Source organism: Sorex fumeus, unplaced genomic scaffold (assembly GCF_029834395.1).
Source record: "Sorex fumeus unplaced genomic scaffold, SorFum_2.1 ptg000278l, whole genome shotgun sequence".
Classification (NCBI taxonomy): domain Eukaryota; kingdom Metazoa; phylum Chordata; class Mammalia; order Eulipotyphla; family Soricidae; genus Sorex; species Sorex fumeus.
Window position 1 is genome coordinate 60,809 of NW_026606335.1, and position 20,121 is coordinate 80,929.

General features: G+C 51.5%; 1 protein-coding gene across 1 annotated transcript in view; it reads left to right on the forward strand.

Moving 5' to 3' along the window:
• LOC130018819 (von Willebrand factor-like) overlaps positions 1-19,748 on the forward strand; it is a gene marked incomplete at both ends in the record, with an annotated part of 80,184 nt that extends 60,436 nt beyond the window's left edge. Inside the window, 5 exons of the mRNA XM_056109510.1 lie at positions 1,281-1,473; positions 1,654-1,995; positions 8,076-8,281; positions 17,852-17,954; positions 19,674-19,748. Coding sequence (XP_055965485.1) covers positions 1,281-1,473; positions 1,654-1,995; positions 8,076-8,281; positions 17,852-17,954; positions 19,674-19,748 — 919 coding nt within the window. The remainder of the gene's footprint in view (positions 1-1,280; positions 1,474-1,653; positions 1,996-8,075; positions 8,282-17,851; positions 17,955-19,673) is intronic.
• Positions 19,749-20,121: the final 373 nt, after the last annotated feature.

Here is a 20,121-nt window from a genome sequence, read left to right on the forward strand (position 1 = left end):
TAAAAGGTGACATGGAAAAGTAAGAACCAAAATAACAACAAAAAACCTGGTGACCTTCTGGATCACACGTCCATCCTGTCTGATTTATTGTGGGAAAACAACTCGACTGGTCCGTCTCCCCATCTGTGACAAAGCCTGAGCCAGTGTGATTGCGGAAAAGTCAGACCTTGGCATATATTACACGAGTGAGACATAGCTGAGAACCTTGGAAATCAAAGTGTTTTTAATTTTATTTACTTTTATTTGTTTCTTGCCGCCTTTTTGGGGGGTCACACCCATTGATGCTCAGGGGTTGCTCTGGCTCTGCACTCAGGAGTTACTCCTGGTGGTGCTCAGGGGACCATATGGGATGCCAGGGATCAAACCCGGGTCAACCACATGCAAGGCAAATGTCCTCCTCACTGTCCTATTGCTCTGGCCCAAAAGTGTTTTTAAAAATAATTTCTTCACAATGTTTTGCAGCAACATTAATATCCAGAATGGAGTGTGATACATCTTCACTTGAATCTGCTGGGGCCTTCGCTGGTGGTTCAGGGGACCAGAAAAACTACAAAGATTTAAAAAATAGTTTCCTTTGATGCTTTGGGGTATCACCAGGACTGTCTTCACCACCACCAGCCCTGATGAACTGAGAGATTCTCTATTCTCCCACTGTGTGCATACCCACTCAGTTCACTTCATTTATTATTATTGTTATTTTTGGTTTGGGGGCCACACTTGGTGATGCTTGGTTCTAGGCTCTAGGCTCTGCTCTCAGGGATCACAACTGGCCACACTCAGTGGACCGTACAGGAGTGCCAGGGATTGAACCCATGTTGGCCACGTACAAGGCAAGCACCCTACCCACTGTACTGGTTCACTGACCGCCTTGGAGTTCACTTTATGCCCTGGGGCCTGGGGTCCCCAGTACACCATGGGATGTTCGCCTATCATTCTTTTTTTTTCTTGCTTTTTGGGTCACACCCAGCAACGCTCAGGAGTTCCTCTCAGCTCTGCACTCAGGAATTACTCCTGGCGGTGCTTGGGGGACCATATGGGATGCTGGGAATCAAACCCGGGTAGGACACGTGCAAGGCAAACGCCCTCCCCGCTGTGCTATTGCTCCAACCCCTTGCCTGTCATTCTTAGAAGGCTGGCATTGCTATCAGGAGTGATGGCTGACCGTGGAACTGCCCCTGGTCAGTGTCTGGGGGTTGTATGACACATCCCTGGGGTGACGGAGAGTGATATTCTGAGCGTCCTCATCACGCTGACTACTGACAACCCACGTTGCTTGACAGGTGACGGTGAACGGGAGAGTGGTCCCCGTCCCTTACGTGGGGGGAGACATGGAGATCGGCATCTATGGCGCCATCATGCACGAGGTCAGATTCAACCGCCTCGGCCACATCTTCACCTTCACGCCCCATAACAATGAGTTCCAGCTGCAGCTCAGCCCCAAGACCTTCGCCTCCAAGATGCTCGGTCTCTGCGGTGAGGCTCCGGGTTCTGTGCTCCCCCGCGGGACCCCGGGTACCCCTCTGGGCTCTACGACACGCCGGGTCAGGACCCTTGGGTCAGAGTGCCACCCAGGCCAGTGGGGAATCCCCCAGACCTCCCACACCCGACGGCACCCCCCATCTGCCCACTGTGCTTTTTCTTATTCCCTGCCAGGTGTCTGTGATGAGAACGGGGCCAGTGACTTCATGCTAAGGGACGGCACGGTCACAACCGACTGGAACAGGCTCGTCGCGGACTGGACAGTGCAGCAGCCGGGACAGACATGCCAGCCTGTGCCCCAGGAGCACTGCCCCGCGGCCAGCAGTGCCCGCTGCCAGGTCCTGCTCTCAGCGCTGTTCGCTGAGTGCCATCCCGTCCTCGCTCCCACCACCTTCTTCGACATCTGCCAGCAGGCCAGCTGCCACGAGGAGCAGGTGTGCGAGGCCGTCGCCTCCTATGCCCACCTCTGCCGCACCAGCGGGGTCTGCGTGGACTGGCGGACCCCTGACTTCTGTGGTGAGTAGCATCCCATGGTGCCCGGAGCACTGGGAAGCCCCCGGGTCACAGACTGCCACCCTGTTCTCGGAGTCTTGATGTCTGCTTGCCAGTTGGATTGGCACTGTAGCACTGTTCTCCTGTTGTTCATCAGTTTGCTCGAGCGGGCACCAGTAACATCTCCATTGTGAGACTTGTTGTTACTGTTTTTGGCATATCGAATACATCACGGGGAGCTTGACAGGCTCTCTGAGAGGGGCGGAGGAATCAAACCCGGGTCGGCTGCGTGCAAGGCAAACGCCCTACCCGCTGTGCTATCACTCCAGCCCAGTTGGGCTGGCACTTTTTTTCTTTTTTCTTTTTGCTTTTTGGGCCACACCAAAAATGTTGTGATGTGGTGATGCACAGGGGTTACTTCTGGCTCATGCATTCAGGAATTACTCCTGGTGGTGCTCGAGGGACTGTAGGGGATGCTGGGAATTGAACCCGGGTCGGCTGCGTGCAAGGCAAATGCCCTCTGTGCTGTGCTATTGCTCCAGCCCCTGGGCTGGCACTTTCTACCTCCATCCAATAAGAGGTTGGTCCAAGGCATGAGACAAACAAATGGAGATGGAAACTGGGGCAGGGGAGGGAAACGGGACTTAGTGGGAGGGCAATGGGCACTGGTAAAGGGATCGTGTTGGAACATAACATAGGCCCGGGACTCAAGCATGCATATCTTTGTCACTTTGTAATTCACTGTGATCCAATTAAAAAAAAACTTCATAAAAGAAATAAATGTTTTAAAAAATAAAAAGAGAGCTATAGGAAAAGGAAGGTGGGGGGGCTGGAGCGATAGCACAGCGGGGAGGGCATTTGCCTTGCACACGGCCGACCCGGGTTCGATTCCCAGCATCGCATATAGTCCCCAGAGCACTGCCAGGAGTTATTCCTGAGTGCAGAGCCAGGAGTAACACTTATGTGTCGCCGGGTGTAACCCCCCCCCCCCCCAAAAAGGGAAGATAGATGGAGCGATAATACAGTGTATAGGGCATTTGCCTTGCATGCAGCTGACCAGATTTGACCGCTGGCATTCCAGTGGTTTCTGAAGCCTATTTGGAGTGACCACCGAGCACAGAGTTGGGAGTAAGCCAGGAGCACCAGCAGGTGTGGTAGAGAGAGAGAGAGAGAGAAAGAGAGAGAGGAGAGAGAGAGAGAGAGAGAGAAGGAGAGAGGAAGGGGCTATCACACATGGACAGTTCAAGATTTAGGGTCACCTAGGAAGCCCTCAGTGAGCCCACAGACTGGACATCAATTCAGTACAGTGTCGCCCCCTCCCCCACTCAGGCCCTCAACACGTGTGTCACTGTTTAAGTTGACAGCGGCATTAAGGACAGTTAGTGAGTACACAGCATCCAAGGGTAGCAGGAAGCTCAGAGTGGGGGAAATTCCTGTAGCCAGCCTCCAGGCACCTTAAAGAACAACGCACGACAGTTTCCTATTCTGCTTTTTCCTGGTTTGCAAACCTTCGTATTCCAACACCTAAACGGTTTCACCCAGGGGGAATATCTCAGCCCTGAGATTTTCATTTTATTTGTTTGTTAATGGGAAAGAGTTCCCACATATTTTGGACTCTTTTTCTGGTTCGTGAGGATCAGACTTCCGGCATTTGATGGTTGCCTGGGAATTCCAACGAGGATGCAGTGCAGAGTGGGTGCAGAATCAACGTGTGCTTGGCTGGTCTCCTAGAGTGCCTGCATCTTGGGATGAGAGCTGGGCTTAGACAGACACTGAGCTCCTTCGAGCCGGGCTTTCCTGAGTCTGTGTAGATGAAACCACAGCCTGTGAAGGCACCTACAGGTCAAGAGGCGCCTGTCCACTTCATTTATTTAGATTTTATTTTTTTGGGAGGCGGCACACTTGCTGTGGGTCCCCCACCTCTGCAATAGGGGGCTACTTCCCATCTTTCGCTGGGTGGGACCAGGCAGTACTAGGGATGGGACCAGGGGCTCCCAGAGAGGAATAAGTGCTGCAGGGAACTTGGTTGGAGAATGTCCTCCCCACTTTATCCTTCATGATCCCTGATCCTAAGAAAGAAATATTGAAGGTACAGGGCAGCGAAAGCTCTTAGTTTATAAGACCCTTAGTCCTCCTGACCCCATTCTTAATTTTATTTTTCATCTTAATTCTGTCTTATTTTGGTTTTTTTTTATTTGATTTTTTTTTTTTTTGCTCTTTGGGTCACCCCCAGTGATGCACAGGGGTTATTCCTGACTCATGCACTCAGGAATTACTCCTGGCGGTGCTCGGGGGACGCTATGGGATGCTGGGACTCGAACCTGGGTCAGCCACATGCAAGGCAAACGCCCTACGTGCTGTGCTATCCCTCCAGCCCCTTGTTTTCCTAATCCTCCATGCTGAGCCTGCTTCTGTCCTGTTCACCCAGGGCTGGTCGCTGGCTCTCCAGCCTCTCGAGTCCCCTCTCCTGCCCACGGGCCAGCTTGTGAGTCACATAGCTCCATGTCCTCTGCACTACTTATTGTGCGTTTGTTGGGAAACCGTCAGTGCTCTTAAGTCCTTGGAAGCCATTTCCAAATACCTGCCTCCGTGAGAGCGTGTGAGACGCCCAAACAGGGTCAGAGTTGCAGGGGAGAGAACTACTTGCTAGTTTCTCTCTGAAGGCAACTCTTTGGAGCTGTTGGAAGCCTTATTTAACTTAAGAAGAGGTTTTGCTGTTTATCTATTTACTTTTGGGGATTATACTTTTTTTTTCTTTTTGGGTCACACCTGGCGATGCACGGGGGTTTCTCCCGGTTCTGCACTCAGGAATTACCCCTGGCGGTGCTCAGGGACCTTATGGGGTGCTGGGAACCGAACCCGGGTCGGCTGCGTGCAAGGCAAACGCCCTACCCGCTGTGCTATTGCTCCAGCCCCGGATTATACTTTTTTTTTAATCAAAAAAAATTTTTTATAATGAATCACTGTGAGATACAGTTACAGATTTACAAACTTTCATGATTACATTTTAGTCATACAATGATCGAGTACCCATCCTTCCACATTGCCCATTCTCCACCACCAATGGTCCCAGTATCCCTCCTTGCCACCCCCTCTCCCTCTCTCCCTCCCACCTCTGCAGCAGGCACATTCCCTCTTTCTCCTTATGGTTTGCAATATGGGTACTAAGTGGTCATCATGTTCAGTCCATAGCCTGCTTTCAGCATGCATCTCCCATCCAAGTGAACCCTCCAAGCATCATTTCCTTGGTGTTCCCTTCTCCATCCCAGCTGCCTTTTCCCCCAGCATGTGAGGTCGGCTTCCAAGCCATGGAGCAATCCTCCTGGCCCTTATCTCTACTATTCTTTAGTGTTAGTCTCTTTTGGGGATTATACTTGGCTGTGCTGAGGTGCTACCCTGGCTCTGCGTTTAGGGGTGACCGCTGGTGGTGCTCAAAGGACCATTTGTGGTGCCCTTTGGATTACCTCGGGGTCAGCTGCACACAAGGCGAGTGCCTTAACTCCTTGCTATCTTTCCAGCCCTAATTTAAGGGGACATGTAAAAGCATTGAATACACTTGTGTTCAAAAGACAGGGCCACAGAATGCCTGAAGACACACAGGTTCATGCCAGCAGTCAGTCAGCATGAGCTTTGGTGGCAAGGGACAGAGAATCAAATTCTCTGTCAGATTGCAGAGCAAGGGGAGGCGATCCCAGACACTCCTTCTGGGTCTCAAACTGGATTCTGGTACTTTCTTCTTTTCCTTTCTTTCTTTCTTTCTTTCTTTCTTTCTTTCTTTCTTTCTTTCTTTTTTTTTTGCTTTTTGGGTCACACCCAGCAATGCTCAGGGGTTCCTCCTGGCTTTGTACTCAGGAATTACTCCTGGCAGTGCTTGGGAGACCATATGGGAAGCCGGGGATCGAACCCGGATCAGCTGCGTGCAAGGCAAATGCCCTACCCGCTGTGCTATTGCTCCGGCCCCAATTCTGGTATTTTCTTGTCCTCATGGTTGAAGATGGAGTTCAGCTATCACACTTAGGTTCCTGGAGGCAAGATGGGAGAAGCAGGGGAAAGAGGCAAAGGCCAAACACAGCTCTGTCACTCTGTCACCCTCTTTCATTTTGGGGCCAAACTGGGTAGTGCTCAGGGATTACTCCTGGCAGGACTCAAGGAACAACCATTGGGGCACCAGAGTTGGCCACATGCAAGACAAATGCTCTATCATTGTACTCTTACTCTACCTCCCTGCCTTTTTACATAGCTGTCTTTGTATTTTTTTTTAATTTTTATTAGTGAGACACCATGAGGTACAGTTGTAGACTTACAAATTTTTGTGCTTGAGTTTCAGTTATACAATGATCGAGTACCCATCCCTCCACCAGTGCCCATTTCCCACCACCCCGTATCCCAGTATCCCTCCCAACCCCCATCCCCCGCCCCCATCCCACCCTGCCTCTATGGCAGGACACTCCCTTTTGTTCTCTCTCTCCTCTTGGGTGTTGTGGTTTGCAAAAGAGGCAATGGGTGGCAATCATGTTTGGTCTATAGTCTCCTTTCAGCTACATAGCTCTCTTTTTATTTAAAAGGTTTTTTTGGTTTTGTCTTAGGGTCACACCCCAGCTGTGCTCAGGGGTTACTCCTGTCTTTGCACTTATTAATCAGTCCTGGTGGGTTCAGGGGACTGTATAGGATGCTAGGGATTCAACCCAGGTTGGATGTGTGCAAGGCAAGCGTCTTGCCTGCTGTTCTATTGCTCTAGCTGATTTAAAAACAATAATGGAATTGTTTGGCTATCAAGGTATTTTTAAAAAATGGAATCACCATGAATTACAAAGTTACAGGGATACTTAGGATTGAGTGCTAGGCATATATTGTTCCAACACCAATCCCTTCACCAATGCCCACTGCCCTCCATGAATATTCCCAGTTTCCCTCCTACCCCCCAGTTGCCTCTGGGGCCTGGGTCAGTGTGTGTATGTGTGGGATAAGTTAGGGAATGGAACACATGATCATCATCATCATCTTCTTCTTCTTCTTCTTCTTCTTCTTCTTCTTCTTCTTCTTCTTCTTCTTCTTCTTCTTCTTCTTCTTCTTCTTCTTCTTCTCCTCCTCCTCCTCCTCCTCCTCCTCCTCCTCCTCCTCCTCCTTCTACTTCTTCTTTTTCTTCTTCTCCTTCTCCTTCTCTTTCTCCTCCTTTTTTTTGCTTTGCTTTTCGGGTCATACCTGGTGATGCTCCGTGGTTCCTCCTGGCTCTGCACTTAGGAATCACTCCTGGCAGTGCTGGGGGACCCTAAGGGATGCTGGGAATCAAATCCAGGTTGGCCTCATGTAAGATGAATGCCCCACCTGCTGTGCTATCACTCCGGCCCCAGGAAACACATAACATTCTTTTTAAAAAAGATTCCCAGGGGGCTGGGGCCATAGTACTGCGGTAGGGCATTTTCCTTGCACGCGGCAGACCTGGGTTTGATTCCCAGCATCCCATAGGGTCCCCTGAGCACTGCCAAGAGTAATTCCTGAGTGCAGAACCAGGAGTAACCCCTGTGCATCGCCGGGTATCACTGTAGCCCTGTCTTCCAGTTGTTCATCGATTTGCTTGAGCGGGCACCAGTAACGTCTCACAACAAATTGTGAGACTTGTTACTGTTTTGGGCATACGGAATCCATCACAGGTAGCTTGTCAGGCTTTGCCCTGCGGGCGAGATACTCTTGGTAGCTTGCTGGGCTCTCCCAGAGGGGCGGAGGAATTGAACTCGGATTGGCCGCGAGCAATGCCCTACGCACTGTGCTATCACTCCAGGTGTGGCCCAAAAAGCAAAATAAAATAAAATAAATAAAAAAGATTCCCAAAGGAGGTGACTGTTAGCGGCTACACTTACTCTTGGCCAGAATTAGTCACATGACCCCTCCTGGTAACCAGGGCGTCTGGGAAGTGGTCTTCACTCCTGGAGCTCCTGGGCCCAGCCTGCAGCCCTTTTTTCGCGGCAGGCGGAAAGGCGAAGAAAGCCTAGTGGAGACCAGCTGCCCTGCGCCCGCCTGCCCAGAAGCTGGGCGGCCTTGGCCCAGCAGTGCCCGGCCCCCTTGTGACAGTGTGGGCCAGGACTGACCCTCCTCTCTGTCCACAGCCCTGACCTGCCCGCCATCCCTGGTGTACCATCACTGTGAGCGCGGCTGTCCCCGGCACTGTGATGGGAACGCAAACGCGAGCGTGTGTGCGGACCACCCGTCTGAAGGATGCTTCTGCCCGGAGCACCACGCTCTGCTGGACGGCACCTGCGTCCCGGAGGAGGCCTGCGGCCAGTGTGTGGGCGAAGACGGGACGCGGCACCAGGTGGGCGACTGGGGGACGTCGGGGGCAGGGCAGCAGCCTGGCTTTGCGTTGATTGGTCTGGGTTCTGCTTCTGGTCCCGTGTGGGCCGTGCGACCCAACGCATGGGAGCTCTGTGCCAGGGTGCTCCGAGGCACAGCTCCTGCAGCCTCACTGCTGGGACAGTGCCTGCTGCTGATGCAGTGACTATTCACACACCAGCACTACCGCCGTGCCTGCGGTTGGGCTATCATCACACTCTAACAGCTATTACTAACTCACTACCACCACTGCCACTATACCTGCAGCTGTGCTATAATCACACCGTGACAGCGACCGCTCACTCACCAGTTGCCGTGCCTGCAGGTATGCTACTCCTATGTCCACTCCTTTGCTATGCATGTTACTATGCAGTGACAGTACTAGTACAGCTACTGCTCACTCACCGCCACCACCGCCACTGTACCTGCCGCTGTGCTATAACCACACTTGAACAACTGCTACCAACTCACCACCACCACTACTATACTTACCACTGTGCTCTAGTCACACCGTAACAGCCACTACTAGCTCACCGCCACCACCGCCGGTGCTATACCTGCTACTGTGCTATAATAACACTCTCACAGCTACTACTAACTCATGCCACCACCCACACTCTGCCTGCTACTCTGTTATAACCACACTCTAACAACTACCACTAACTCACCGCCACCACTGCCACTATACTCGCTATAATCCCACTGTAACAGCTGCTACTAACTCAGCACCAACACCCTCACTCGGCCTGCTACTTTCCCATGACTGCACTGGCACTGTTGCTCCCCTCAAACCAACGCCACTATCCTGCTATTACCACACCACTACTACTATAGCTTTTAAACCACCACCACCACTCCGTTATGCCGTTACTACTGCACTACTACTGCCATCCTCCCAGAGTACCACTGCTGTGGAAGTATGACACTATTACTATTGAACTGGGCTGGAGGAATAGCACAATGGGTAGGGCATTTGCCTTGCAAGCAGCCAACATGGCCGACCTGAGTTCGATTCCTCCGCCCCTCTCGGAGAGCCCGGCAAGCTACCGAGAGTATCTCGCCCGCATGGCAGAGCCTGGCAAGCTCCCCGTGACGTATTTGATATGCCAAACACAGTAACAATTGTCACAATGGAGAAGTTACTGGATCCGCTCGAGCAAATCGATGAACAACGGGAGGAGAGTGACAGTGACAGTGACTATTGAACTAGTATTGCTACACCACTATGCTACTACAATACTAATTTTATCACACTACTCCGTTACTAGTATGACATCACTGCTATAGGAAGATGCTTGTACTAATGTACTATGATCACTACTATTATACAACTGGGGCCGGAGCGATAGCATAGCGGGTAGGGCCTTTGCCTTGCATGCGGCCCACCCGGGTTCAATTCCTCTGCCCCTCTCGGAGAGCCCGGCAAGCTACCGAGAGTATTCCGCCTGCATGGCAGAGCCTGGCAAGCTACTCGTGACGTATTCGATATGCCAAAAACTGTAACAACATGTCTCACAATGGAGACGTTAATGGTGCCTGCTCGAGCAAATCAATGAACAATGGGAGGACAGTGCTACAGTGCTATTATACAACTACTTTTATGATACTATTACACTACTACTATACTAATATCATTATTATACTGCACTACACTACTGGATTATCATTTTACCCACTACTTATTACTACTTTCATCTCATTTATGTGAGTAGAACCCAGCAGGGCTTGGGAGAGTGATTTCTTATGGCTGTGCTACCTTTATTAAGACGTACCATATCTTGGCCGTGCAATCCCATCAACGGCCAAGACCCAGAGACTATAAAACCCAGCTCCCAGAAGAGAACAGTGCAGAGTCTCCTGCCCCTGCGTCTGGCTGTCCTCGCCGGGACACCTTGGAGGGGAGCGGGTTGAGTTTCCCTCCACACCCCCCCCCCCCCCGACCAGGGTTCTGGCAGCCGAAGACCTCCAGAACTAGCCACCACCATGCTGAGACCACACTCCACACGCATGAAGGTACCGGCAGAGGAACAAAGGCATGTGGGTCCTGGGGCTGAGATCTCCAAGCCTGCTTGGATCGGGGCTGAGCATCCTCCACCCAGATCCTCCATATTCCAGTAGGCAGGGGTCACACCCACCAACTGGCCCCCTGGCGCTGTGTAATCCCATCAACGGCCAAGACCCAGAGACTATAAAACCCAGCTCCCAGAAGTGTGCGGCCACAAATGCGGCCGCACGACATCTTATTATCTCATTTCTACTTTGGACAAAATGGCAGGCTACCAAATGTAACCTGCCCACATGGCAGAGTCTGGCAAACTCCCTGTGGCGTACCCAATATGCCAAATACCATTAACAATGATGGGTCTCATTCTCCTAACCCTGAAAGAGCCTTGAACATGGCACTTTTTAAGAAATCTCAGGGCTAGGACGAAGGAGACGTTACTGGGGCCTGGTCGAGGCAATCGACAACAACGGGATGGTCGTGATCATGATCGTGACCATATACTTTGCCCTGTGCTGTTATATATTCATTATCTCGACATTTTCAAAGGTGCGTTCTGTGGGATTAACAGTTCCTTAGTCCCTGTAGTCAGAGTTTGAAGGACACTAGCTGAACAAGTTGAACAGGTTTCTTTATTAGCATTTTCGGTTTTGTGTGGAGGCCACACCCAGCGGTGCTCAGGGCTTCCTTCTGGTTCTGCATTCAGGGATCATTCCTAGTGGTGCTCAATAGACCTTTTGGGATGGCGGGGTTGGACCCGGGTTGGCTGCCTGCAAGGCCAGTACTTCCCCCATGGTACTATTTCTCCTGCCTCTCCTTAGCGTCTGTCACATGCTAATGCACATTGCAATGCATACGGGACCTTGCGCTTCTCAAACGTACTTGACCACAGAAATGTTCTGTGCGGAGGGTTAGTGAATATATGCGTGTCTTTGCACGAGGGCATGGACACACACACAGCCTCCTCCTGTCTAGGATTCCACAGATCACTCTGGGATACCTGGTTTCATTGCATCAAAGCTCACAGACTTGGGGGCTTGCGTGATAGCAGAGCGGGTAGGGCATTTGCCTTGCACATGGTTGACCCAGGTTCGATTCCAAGCATTCCATAGGGTCCCCCGAGTACTGTCAGGAGTGACTCCTGAGCGCAGAGCCAGGAGTAACCCCTGTGCATCGCCGGGTGTGACCCAAAAAGAAAAAAAAAACACAACTCACAGACTTTTCTGAGAAATGAAAGTTTTGCAAGACAAGTGCCTGTTGGAGAGAAACAGTTGAGGGGTAGCATTGGAAGTGGGGCTCAGAATTTCCGGCTCTCACTCCAGAGGGCTTGCTTTCCTCCCATAGATAAAATTGCCTTTCTGCTAGTCTTTCTTTTTATTTTTAAATTTATTTATTTTGGGGACTCTGATTTGCTTGAACATCATGGGACCCTGAGTCCTTCAGCCCTTCACCAGTTGTTGAGAGAATTTTGGAAGGAGACAGTCCTGTCTTGCCCTCAGAGGTGGCTGTAAGTACGGGTGGCATGTGTGTGCTCCGGGGACTATCCTCCCCCGGGCAGCAGTGCTCTGGGTGCAGGAGAGGGAGGAGCCAGCATGCTGGGCTTATGGCCAAGGAGACTGTTCTAGGATCTGTGTGAAGACCTGGTATCTCCACCATCACTGGGAGAGCTTTTGTTCACTAAGGAGGGAGAGAGGGAGCGAGGGAGGGAGGGAGGGAGGGAGGGAGGAAGGGAGGGAGAGGTGGAAGGAGGGAGGAAGAGAGGGAGGGAGGGAAGAGGGAAGGAGGAAGGAAGAAAGGGAGAAAAGGGGGTGGAGGGAGAGAGAGAGACAGGAATTTGGAGGGAGGGAGAGAAAGAAGGGGAGAGGAAGGGAGAGAGGGATTGGGAGGGAGGGAGGGAGGGAGGGAGGGAGGGAGGGAGGGAGAGGGAGAGGTAGAGAGGGAGGGAGACAGGGAGTGGGAGGGAGGGAGGGAGGGAAGGAGAGAATCAGTCTGTTTAATCATTAGTGGAGGGCCCATGGTAAGTATAGCTACCCAGAGCCCAGGGAATGATGAAAACAACAATCCCAGTTCCCGCCCTATTTCATCCTATCACTGAGCGATTTCATCCTATCACTGAGTGCCCGGAGATGGGTCCCTTCTTTGGTTTCTCCCCAAAGTTCTGTCATCATGGTATGTTCCATTGGGCAGATGAGGAAACAGGTTCGAATGGCACAGGCTGACAAGACTCCTTGTGCTGGCTGGGCCTAAGCGTGGGCATCTACTCGGATGGCCCTTGTTCTCTTGTTCTCTTGATCTCCTTGTTCTCTTTTACTCCCCTTGTGGACCAGAAGTACAGCCCTCCCGGCCTGAGGCCAGAGGCCAACCCATAGATGTGGAGTCGCTGCCTTTTGCAGAATACTTGCCCAGTGAGTCAGCAGCACCTAGATTCCTCTCTCTGATTTACTCGGCCAAACTCCCACTGGGCTGGAGGTGGCTGGTCCCAGGTCCCCACAGGGCTCGAACCACCCAGTGTGCATTCCACACTTTTGCTTATGTCTCAGAGGCTGGCAGAGTTGTGTTCTATCCTCTTCCCTGGTATTCTTTTTTTTTCTTTTTGGGGTCACACCCGGTGATGCTCAGGGGTTGATCCTGGTTCTGCAATCAGGAACACCTAGAGGTGTTCGGGGGATCCTATGGGATGCTGGGAATCGAACCTGGGTCTGCCATGTGCAAGGAAAATGCCCTCCCTGCTTTGCTATTGCTCCAGTCCCTTCCTTGGCATTCTTTTCTTGCTGTTGTTGTTTTGGGGATACACCCTTTGGTGGTCAGGGCTACTCCCAGCTTTGTGTGAGGGGTCACTCACTCCCAGCTCTGTATTCAGGGGTCACTCCCAACTGTGCCCAGAGGACCCTATGACACCAGCGATGAAACCCAGGCCCCCCGTATGCAAAGCTTGTGCCAGCCTGTTGAACCATCTCTCCGGCCCTTCGTGGGCATTCCGCCATGAGCAGTAAGAGAAACAAGCTCCAGTTTGCAAAGAGTTTTCTGGTTCCAAGAGAGCAAGTGAGGGCAGGTTTCCCCATAAGCAGGAAGCCAGTGATCTCTGCCTGTCTCTGCCTCCTTCCCTCTGGTCCCGTTCCCCCACCCCCCACCTCCTGCCCCTGTCCATTGGAATATGCATTTGCATTGCATAAAGATTGCTTCCAGATTGCATAATAACTGATCTGGTTAAACTAAGAGTTGCTAAGATGAAGTGACTGAAAAAAAATCATCAAACGTTACAAAGGGAACCTGGCCAGGTTCAGAAAACAGAATATATATCAATGGGTGACTCCGTAGGACTGTGCCCGCCCGCTGTTAGAGAAAAGAAGAAAAATCTCGGAAGAAACCCCTTCCTTAAATGCAGAGATTTTTTTTTAAAGCTGAAAAATAAAAGCTTCAAAACTTTCCTTCAGGGAAATAAACCTGGGGTAGGAATCTCTAGTGGGAACTCCGGAAGGGCAAAATATTTACCAGTTTCCATAGCTCTTGTTTAGTTTACAGTACGCGCACCAAGGCCGTGAGCCTTTATAGCACCTCAGGAGGGACTCAGAGCCTTGTGTGGCTGACCCTCTTTCAGTGCTGGGGGGCTGTAGGGGGAGGGGCTTGGGGCCGGACATGCAGCTCAGCACAGCCCCCCAGAACCACCTGGGTCAGCCAGAAACTCAGCGCTGGAGCCTTTATTTCCTCTCTGGGCTCCATCACCGGCTCAGTGCCCATCTTTTACTCGCCTGGTGCCTGGTTGTGTCCTTTCTCTGACCTTGGGGCTTTCCTCCACTCGCCTTTGTTCTACTGTTCTCTGCTGACCGCTGGTTGGTTCCAAGAGAGCAAGTGAAGGGGGCCCAGAGTGATAGCACAGCGGGGAGAGCGTTTTGCCTTGCATATGCGGCCAACAAGGGTTCGATTCCCAGCATCCCGTAGGGTCCCCCGAGCACCGCCAGGAGTAATTCCTGAGTGCAGAGCCAAGAGGAACCCCTGTGCATCGCCGGGTGTGACCCAAACGAAGAGAGAGAGAGAGAGAGAGAGAGAGAGGAGCGAGAGAGAGAGCAGGCTTTTCCTTAAGGAGGAAGTCAGTGATTTCTGCCTGCCCCCGTTTCCATGGTCCCTGTCTCTGCTTTCTTATCTCTGGTCTAAGGTTCCTCCTGTTCTTTCCTGGACATCAAATGCACCTGGCCCTGGAAACCTGGTGGGTGAAGCGTGAGCGCCACCTGCTGGACAGGGTGTGGCATAACCCGAAGACTGGGCTGGCGGGGCTGGTGGTGGGCGCTTTGGGCTTTGGGTGGCTTAACTTGGAGTGGGGGAGGTGACTCCCCGCCCCCACCCCTGAGTTCCAAAGGAAGAGCCTTATGCGGGATGGGAGTGGGGTGGGGGTGGGTCTCATGATAGCTCTCCGGGAAAATGGAACTCTCTGGAGGAGGAGGCCAGCTCCTGCCTTTGATCATCTCTGCTTTGACTCTCATCAGGATATTGGTGATCAAGTCTTGAGCTGATCCGAAGTGTCCACGTGAGAGAGGAAATAAAAAATTCTTCCAAAGTAGTTTTTGAAATGACTCCTTTCTCATCTCCTGAGAAGTCTAAATTAAGAGTCTGGTGGTGGGTTGAGTGGGGTGGACGGGAAAGGTCCTGCCCAGTCTGTCTCCCCCTCCACCCCCCTCCCCCCAGCCCCTGTCCACACGCACGACCCCTCCTTTAGGTCCCAGTGGGGAGGTCTGTTCACTCCTAGAATTTTCCAGAGAAAATTCCCTGGAAATTTTCTTCTGACTACAGCACAAGGCCCCTCTGTGGTGTCTCTGGGATCCTTGCAGACTTCTCTTTCGTGTTCTGTGTCTCTTTCATTTGTCATAAGAAGCAGGGGCTGCACCCTCTCCTCTCTGGAAAGAAAGATGGAGGCCGCATGGGAGCCTTGTGGAGAGCAGGTCTGAGCCGGGGGAGGGGGCGCGACTGGATACCTCATGGGACGGGGGACGTTCTGGCCCCGTCCTTCACGCCCTACTGAGGTCACCAGTTGCCCCCCACGAGCGGCTCTCCGGCACGGCCCCGGCCCCAGAAGCACAGAGACCAATCTCTTAATTATCTGACTCTCAGTAGAAATACTTCCAGGGTTAATAAATAAAATAGCAGAAATCCAAAACCGCGCGGCCACTATTGCGGCCACGTGACATCATTTAATTCTTGAACCCAGCTGTAGAAAGCAGATCATTTCACCATGCTTTTTCAGCATGGCTGAGTTGGGGGGGGGGGCAGTAAAGTCTAAATAATAATGGTGCAACTTTTATCGAAACAATGAAGCTAGTCAAAGTAGACAGAGTGTTAACTAGAATTCATCTGCCCCACAGACATTGGGGGGGGTGGGGGGGTTTATTGGGGTTCTTCGTGGTGAAAAATAAGTATTGGGAAAGGGAAATGTGATTGATATTTGCATGATCGAGACCTAAACCTGAAAGCTTTGTAACTTTTCACACAGCGATTCAGTAAATAAATAAAAAAAATAAATTTTAAAAAAAGAAGCAGGGGCTGGAGCAATAGCACAGCAAGTAGGGTGTTTGCCTTGCACGCGGCCGACCTGGGTTCAATCCCCGGCATCCCATATGGTCCCCCGAGCCAAGAGTAATTCCTGAGTGCACGAGCCAGGAGAAACCCCTGTACATCACTGGGTGTGACCCAAAAAGCAAAAATAAATAAATAAATAAATAAAAAAGAAACATAAAACAAGACGACTGAGGGTGGGCGAGCAGAGAGGGCCCTTGCCTCGCACGGGGACAACCGGGATGGATCCCACTTATGGTGACCCGAACCCCACCAGGAGTGATCCTTGAGCCTGGAACTAGGAATGAGCCCTGAGCACTGCTGGGGGTGGTTCTACTCCCTTCAATGAGTAGACAGTAAAGGTGGGTCCTGGGTTCCGATTCCAACCAGGCCGTGTGACCCTAGGTGAGTGCTTTCAGGGGGTCTCCAGCCTCAGGGGAGTGGCCGGAAATACGATGTTCTTGAGGTGACAGCGAAAGTAAGCATAGAACAGACCTAAGGCCCTGAAAGGTGGCATGTAACAGGCGCCCTTCAGTAGTGAGCTGGCATCATACAGATCAAGGGGACAAGGTGGGCAGGGAAGGGGAGTGGGTATGAACCTGGGGGAGCCCCCGGTGGGACGGGAGTGGACTTGGAGATCTCTGTCCCCTTCTTCTTCTTCTCCTTTTTTTTTTTGAGGGGAAAAGAATCACATTTATTTAAAAAATCTATGCTGTGCTGCTCACTTTACCTGTTTTATTTACTCCTCAGTTGAGGATCACAAACAAAACGATCAATGTGATTCATTTGTTTGTGTCTCCATTGCTTTTTTTTTTACGATTTTTATACATTTTGTTTTCATAAAGTAGTTCGCAGTAGTCCATTACAGATAATATTCAGACACCCACCCCACCAGCGAGCATCTTCCTATTACAATAAGAGCGAAGTGTGTGAAGGTTGTTATATTTCATTCTGGGGCCATTTAAGCCCGTCTATACAAGAATGCAAGCAAGTATGTTAAAACCGAACACACACATGTTCTACTTTAGGTACATCAGCGGGCTAGAGTATAAGAGGCTGCACGGCCACAAATGCGGCCACGTGCTCCGGAAAGTACTGCGCTGCTCTCTTCTGGGAGCTTTATTTTATAGTCTCTGGATTTAGGCCGTTGGTGAGATGACATGGCGCTGGGTGCAGTTTGTGGGCGTGACTGCCAAGCTACCGGAGAACTGGGGAGCTGGGGGATGGAGGCCCAGTTCCGATCCGAGCAGGCTTGGAGATCTCAGTCCCGGGTCCCACACACCTGGATTCTTCTGTTGATTCCTTCATGCGTGAGGCTCAATCGAGCGTGTGGAAAGTGGCCTTGAGCATGTCTGTGGCTGGGTTCTGGAGGTTTTTGATTCTTCTGCTGATTCCTTCATGTGTGAGGCTCAATCGAGCTTGTGGAGAGTGGCCTTGAGCATGTCTGTGGCTGGGTTCTGGAGGTTTTTGGCTGCCTGGGCTCTGCTCCGGGCGGGGAGGGAAACTCAACCCGCCCCTCTCAGAGGGGCCCCAGTGAAGACAGCCTGGCACAGCGGGGTGGGGGAGATTCTGTGGCGCTCTCTTCTGGGAGCTTTTGTTGTAGTCTCTGGATCTTGTCTGCCCCCTTCTTAATCACGGTTGGGGAAGCAGCCGGAAGAGGCAGAGCCTCCTGTCTCAAAGGGATGGGGGGTGGGGGAGGGAGGGATCCTAGGATCATGGGTCTTGGAGAATGGGCACTGGTAGAGGGATGGGTACACAGTCATTGTATAACTGAAACCCAAGCACAAATATTTGTAAGTCTACAACTGTACCTCATGGTGTTTCACTAATAACAATTAAAAAGGAAAATAAAATTTAAAAAAATACATGTAAAATGAAAAAAAAAAATAAAGGTCACTCCAATCTCCTCGCCTGGACTCACCCCGAGGGAGGCCACGGGCTCTCACCCCACAGGCACCTTTGTGCCCCTCACGGAGGCACCCCAACCTGAACCTTGTGTCCCCTCAGTTCCTGGAAACCTGGATCCCGGACCAGCAGCCCTGCCAGCTCTGCACATGCCTGGAGGGGCGGAGAGTGAACTGCTCCTCGCAGCCCTGCCCCACAGCCCGCGGTGAGCGCCCTCCCCGTCCCCCTCCCCCCTGCATGTCTCTCCCCCTCCCCCCCAGACCCAACCTTTCACTTGCTGCTTGCTGGGTCCACCCAGACGTGGACACAGGCAGGGGGGTCCATCCCCTTCTTGACCTCCGGAGAAAGTGTCTCTTGGGGGAGGCCCAAGCATCATCTCTGCTGTGTTACCTCTCTGGTTCTTTATGCCACATTTTATTGATTATTTTTATTATTATTATTGGGCTGGAGCGATAGCACAGCAGGTAGGATATTTGCCTTGCGCGCGACTGACCTGGGTTTGATTCCTCTGTCCCTCTCGGAGAGCCTGGCTAGTTACTGAATATCCCATCCACACGGCAAAGCCTGGCAAGCTCCCTGTGGTGTTTCGATATGCCAAAAACAGTAACATGCTCACAATGGAGACGTTACTGGTGCCCGCTAGAGCAAATCAATGAACAACAGGATGACAGTGCTATTATTATTATATAATATTGTATTGTTATTATATAGGGCTGGAGCGATAGCACAGCGTTAGGGCGTTTGCCTTGCACACAGCCAACATGACTGACCCGAGTTCGATTCCTCCGCCCCTCTTGGAGAGCCCGGCAAGCTACCGAGAGTATCTTGCCTGCACGACAGAGCCTGGCAAGCTCCCCATGGAGTATTCGATATGCCAAAAACAGTAACAACAAGTCTCACAATGGAGATGTTACTGGGCCCACTCGAGCAAATCGATGAACAATGGGAGGACTGTGACTGTGACATTATTATATTATATATATATATATATATATATATATATATGAAGGAGGAACTGTACTGTACTGTAGTCCACAATGCAAAAAAAAAAAAAAGAAAAAAATCACATTTTTTTCAGGGCTCACTCCTGGCTCTGTACTCAGGGAATCACACCTGGCAGGGCTTGGGGTGCTGGGGATCGAACCCTGGTTGGCCACATGTCCGACAAGAGCTTTGGGACCAGAGCGACAGCACAGAGGCGAGGGCATTTGCCTGGCGTGCAGCCAAACTGAGTTCAATCCTTGGCATCCCATATGGTCCCCTGAGCACTGCCAGCAGTCATTCTTGAGTGCAGAGCCAGGAGTATCGCTGGGTATGACCAAAAAAAGCAAAACAACAACAACAAAAACAAGCGCTTTACCCACTGCACTATCTCTTGGCCTGATGGGACACGTTTAATTCATTTATTTAAAATAAAAAAAAATTGGGCCAGAGCGATAGCACAGCGGGTAGGGCATTTGCCTTGCACGCGGCTGACCTGGGTTCGATCCCTGGCATCTCATATGGTCCCCCAAGCACCGCCAGGAGTAATTCCTGAGCGCAGAGCCAGGAGTGACCCCTGAGCATTGCTGGGGTGTGACCCAAAAAGCAAAAAAAAAAATTAGTGACCATGAAATTGCAAAGTTACTCATGACTGGCTTTCAGGCATGCAATGGTTCGACACTGAGTGCTTTGCCAGTGTCTACTGCCACCGGCAATACCCTCAACACATTTGCTTCTCACCCTGCTTTACAGGAGGCGATTAAAAAAAATGTGTTTTCTTTTTTTTTTTTTTTGCATTGTGGATTACAGTACAGTTCTTTCGAGCACCCCCCTTCTCCTGGTTGAATGAATCCCTCCACTACAGAGGCTTCCCCCTCTCCATCCTCCCCACCAGCCTCTCACCTGCCACACCTTAACTCTCTGCCTTGACTTCCTTCTCCAGTTCCCACTTGTGGCCCTTGTGAAGTGGCCCGCCTGCATCAGGGCTCAGGCCAGTGCTGCCCGGAGTATGAGTGTGGTAAGTGTGTTCAGCCCTGCTGTCACCCCTGTGTCCACCTGGTGCCATCATGATGCCCAGGTGCTGAAGGACAGTCACCTGGAACTAGGATTTGCTCTCTTTTTGCGTCCTCCTTTTGCGTTCACGTCTACCGTGAGTAAGGAAAAGTGAAGTTTGAAACCGTCAAACGATGGGCAGCTTCCTGCTGGAGAGAGGAGTATCCAGGCATTCTCCAGAGACAGAGTGAGGCCCGAGAAAACTGGGTTCTATTAGTAGAACCTTAAACTGCTGCAGGGGGAGAAGGTAACAGCCAGGGTGTCCCCACTGCAGAGAGCATTTTGTCAGGGTGTTTCATTAGAGGTTTGCAAACTGCAGCAGACCCACACTGGGTGGT